Source organism: Trypanosoma conorhini (assembly GCF_003719485.1).
Source record: "Trypanosoma conorhini strain 025E chromosome Unknown Tco_14.4_contig_00145, whole genome shotgun sequence".
Classification (NCBI taxonomy): Eukaryota; Euglenozoa; class Kinetoplastea; order Trypanosomatida; family Trypanosomatidae; genus Trypanosoma; species Trypanosoma conorhini.
In genome coordinates, this window is record NW_021704229.1 from 17,027 (window position 1) to 20,182 (window position 3,156).

The 3,156-nt window shown below is 52.6% G+C and overlaps 1 protein-coding gene across 1 annotated transcript, besides 5 other annotated features; it reads right to left on the bottom strand.

Annotated features, from left to right (window-relative positions):
• The first annotated feature begins 91 nt into the window (after positions 1-91).
• Positions 92-117: a microsatellite.
• Positions 118-500: 383 nt separating this feature from the next.
• Positions 501-527: a microsatellite.
• A 219-nt stretch (positions 528-746) lies between these two features.
• Positions 747-770: a microsatellite.
• Positions 771-872: 102 nt separating this feature from the next.
• On the bottom strand, positions 873-2,453 carry Tco025E_03280 (putative protein kinase; the record flags this gene model as incomplete). The annotated part of the gene is made up of 1 exon (XM_029370200.1): positions 873-2,453. The coding sequence occupies one exon, from the start codon at positions 2,451-2,453 to the stop codon at positions 873-875; it is 1,581 nt and encodes a 526-aa protein (XP_029229742.1).
• A 562-nt stretch (positions 2,454-3,015) lies between these two features.
• Positions 3,016-3,048: a microsatellite.
• Positions 3,049-3,098: 50 nt separating this feature from the next.
• Positions 3,099-3,140: a microsatellite.
• Positions 3,141-3,156: the final 16 nt, after the last annotated feature.

The following is a 3,156-nucleotide window of genomic DNA, read 5'->3' on the forward strand; positions in this document are numbered from 1 at the left end:
TTCCCATTTCCGTTCTCAGCCCTCCTTCGTTTTGCCGCGGAGGAGAAAACACACAAACTCACTTTACCACAGGGCAAAACTACACACACACAAAAAAAAATAAATAAATAAAAAAAAGGCATCAACCAGAATAAAATTCTAAAAAAAGGAAGAACGTTTTCTTCTCTCTTTTCCCACCCCAGCCACCTCCAGCTAACATTCCTCACTTTCCCGCTTACCCCTTCGTTTTCTTCACATGCACATACATGCGCCCCTCCAATCTATATAGCCCCCTCTTTCCCTCCCTCTCCTCCCCGCCGGCTTCGTTCGCGGGAGAGGGGTTGCCGCTTCACCCGCGTGCATCTCTCACCCTTCGGTCATCCCCAAACCCCCATCGCTGCCCTTTTGAGTCATGCGCTCAAGGGGGGAAGGGTCGCAAGGGACGCCGACGACCGCCTTGACTACCGCGCCAAAACCGCACCCCGGCCCCATGACCCCACGCTGCACCACCACACGCGCGCCTGCCGCCGCTGCCGCTGCTGCTGCTGGCTTGCGGCCACTGATTTCCATCTCCGCCGTCGCAGCGTAAACAAACAAACAAAAAGGGCCAAAAAAAAAACAGAGGGACCGCTTCTATTGGCTGCCTCCGCAAGAGAAGTGGATGAATGGCGACGGCTGCAGTGGTGAGAGGAGCGGAGGGTCTAATGGGAGAAAAGGAAGCGTAAACAGACCAACTTGTCGGGGATTAACAAACTGCGAACGACGGCCAACACCAACAACAACAACAACAAAGGGAAAGCGGCGCGGGAAGTTCAACCACGGAAAAAAAAAAGGGGTGAATGTAACCAAACCGGATAAGTGGTGAGAAACAGAGAGAGAAAAAAAAAAGTTATCTATGCTGCGTGCTGCACCAACGGAGATTTCACTTCAGTAGCTACAATAGAACTTGGTGGTGCGTCATGGTCAGGCACTTTTCGCTTCAGCGGCGGCGGGGAGCTGCGCGCGCTGCCGTAGTCCTTCTGCAAGAAGGGGTGCTGCAGCAACTCGTCCGCAGTAGGCCGCCTACAATGATCAATTGTGAGACACGCCCGAACAAACTCAAGGTATAAAGGGTCGTCGTACCCAAAAAGTGTTTCTAACGAACTTGCCGGAACAGGAAAATGGAACACGAGCTCCTTCCTCTCCCAGAACTCGTAAAAGGCACCATACTTTGTCACAAAAAGGTATGTGTTGCGCCCTTCGTGCAGCATAGAGGCCGGCAAAGGGCCGCAGACGCTACAGATGGCCGCCAACATCTGTGGCAAAGACGTGTTCTCAAACAGAACGTGGCCCGTCGCTAGTTCGGCCAAAATGGCCCCCAGGGACCAAATATCAACACGGCCATCATACTTGCAACCAAGTATCACCTCAGGGGCGCGGTAGCAACGGGACTGCACGTAGGAGCTGAGTTTGTCTGTCAGGTAGCAGCTACTCCCAAAGTCGATGATTTTTACCTCACATCGGCTAAATGAGCGGATGAGTATATTCTCCGGTTTGAGGTCACAATGCACTACGCCAATAGTTTGCAGAAAGGAGAGAGCCGTCAAAATCTGTCGCGCTATGGCTTGCAAACGAGGAAGAGTAAAATAAAATTCTGTCTCCTCTTCTCGATTAAATTTGCTGAATTGGTACAAGTTGTCACGCAACAATTCCGTTACTATGAACATGTGTTCCTTGTAGTAAAAATAGTCGTACAGCTTCACCACGCAGTTCTCCTCCGTGTCCCCAGAGGAGTCGATAAGCTTCAGCAGCTTGACCTCATCCAGGCTTTGATCAAAGAAATCCTTCGAGTTGCGTATTACCTTGAGGCAAACTTCTCTTTCCTCTTGTAGATCCATGCAGCGAACAGCCCGGGAGAATGCAGCGGAGTCGAGAAATTGCAGCATCTGATACCGACCAGCAACTACGGTATCCGCAACTATGGCAAAATCTTTTTCCTCCTCGAACCCCGTCTTCCCCACCTCATAAACTACGCGAAGGGGAAAGGAATCCAACGGTAAATTGGCGGGCGGCGCCTCCTTAAAGTATGGCCTGGTTTGCACAAGCCGCGTCTGCCCGGAGCCTTGCAGCTCCTTGTACGTCGACAAGGACACGCCCGCCCCTCGTTCGAAGTTTGGTGCAAGATAGTCCTCACCCGATAGCTCCCACAGCTCCTCCTCAACACCGGTGGAGGTCACCACGCGGTGCTTAGTTTGCAGAATTTGAAGGTTAGAAGCAGCGCAGGACGAACCCTTACGCGATCGCGACGACGCGCCAGACCGGCTCTTCTTGGGGCCCTTCTTCGCTCCTACGGGGTTGGCAGCATCCTGCTGCTTCACCAGCTGCTGCCACTGCTCCATAAATAACTGCAGGCAGTTTGAGAGACCCAAGTGGCGCAGGAAGGCGCCGAACTCCTTGGCTTTTGCGTGATCCTCAAGAGACAACGCGGGCGGCATGCTCGGCAATCCTCTACGTGCCCCGCTCCCTGTGACTTTTTTTCCCTTGCTAGCTTCCTTGATTCCGCCCTACTCTTCAAGCTGTGTGTCCGAGCCCTGACTCACCTTCCCGCCCGCCCCCCACTTGCAGGGAGCTACCAAAGCGAGCTTCTGGGAAGGGTGGTGCTCTTCTTTTCCTCGCGGTCCACCTCCTCCACGCACGGAGCGGCTGGCCCTCACTGCGGTGCCGGCCACACAAGGCCCAGCGACGGCAAGAATAAAAGCAAGAAGAAAAAAGATGCAGAAAGAGAGGACACACTCAAAAAAAAAAAACGGACATGCTCCTCCTCGCCCCCCTTTTTGTTTATTTTCTCCTACACACTATCGCATCCGTCAAGATACCGAGCAGCGGCGAAGAGAAAACGGAAACAGGGGCACATACACACACACACAAAGTGAAAAACAAAACACAGTTACATGTGGCGGGCGGCGAGGATATACGGTAGTCAATAGAACAGCGAGACCACGACGCGAAAGGGCGAATGCGTCTGCATTCCCGCCAGAAGAGGAAACAACAGCAACATGTCGTTGCTGTTGTTGTTGTTGTTTTTTTGTTAGGGAGGGGAGGGGTTCTTTTTAGCACTTTATGTACTTCGTACACCCCGACTCTCTCTTTTTCTCTCTCTCTCTCCTTCTCTATCCCTCTCTATTTTCTATGCGTTGC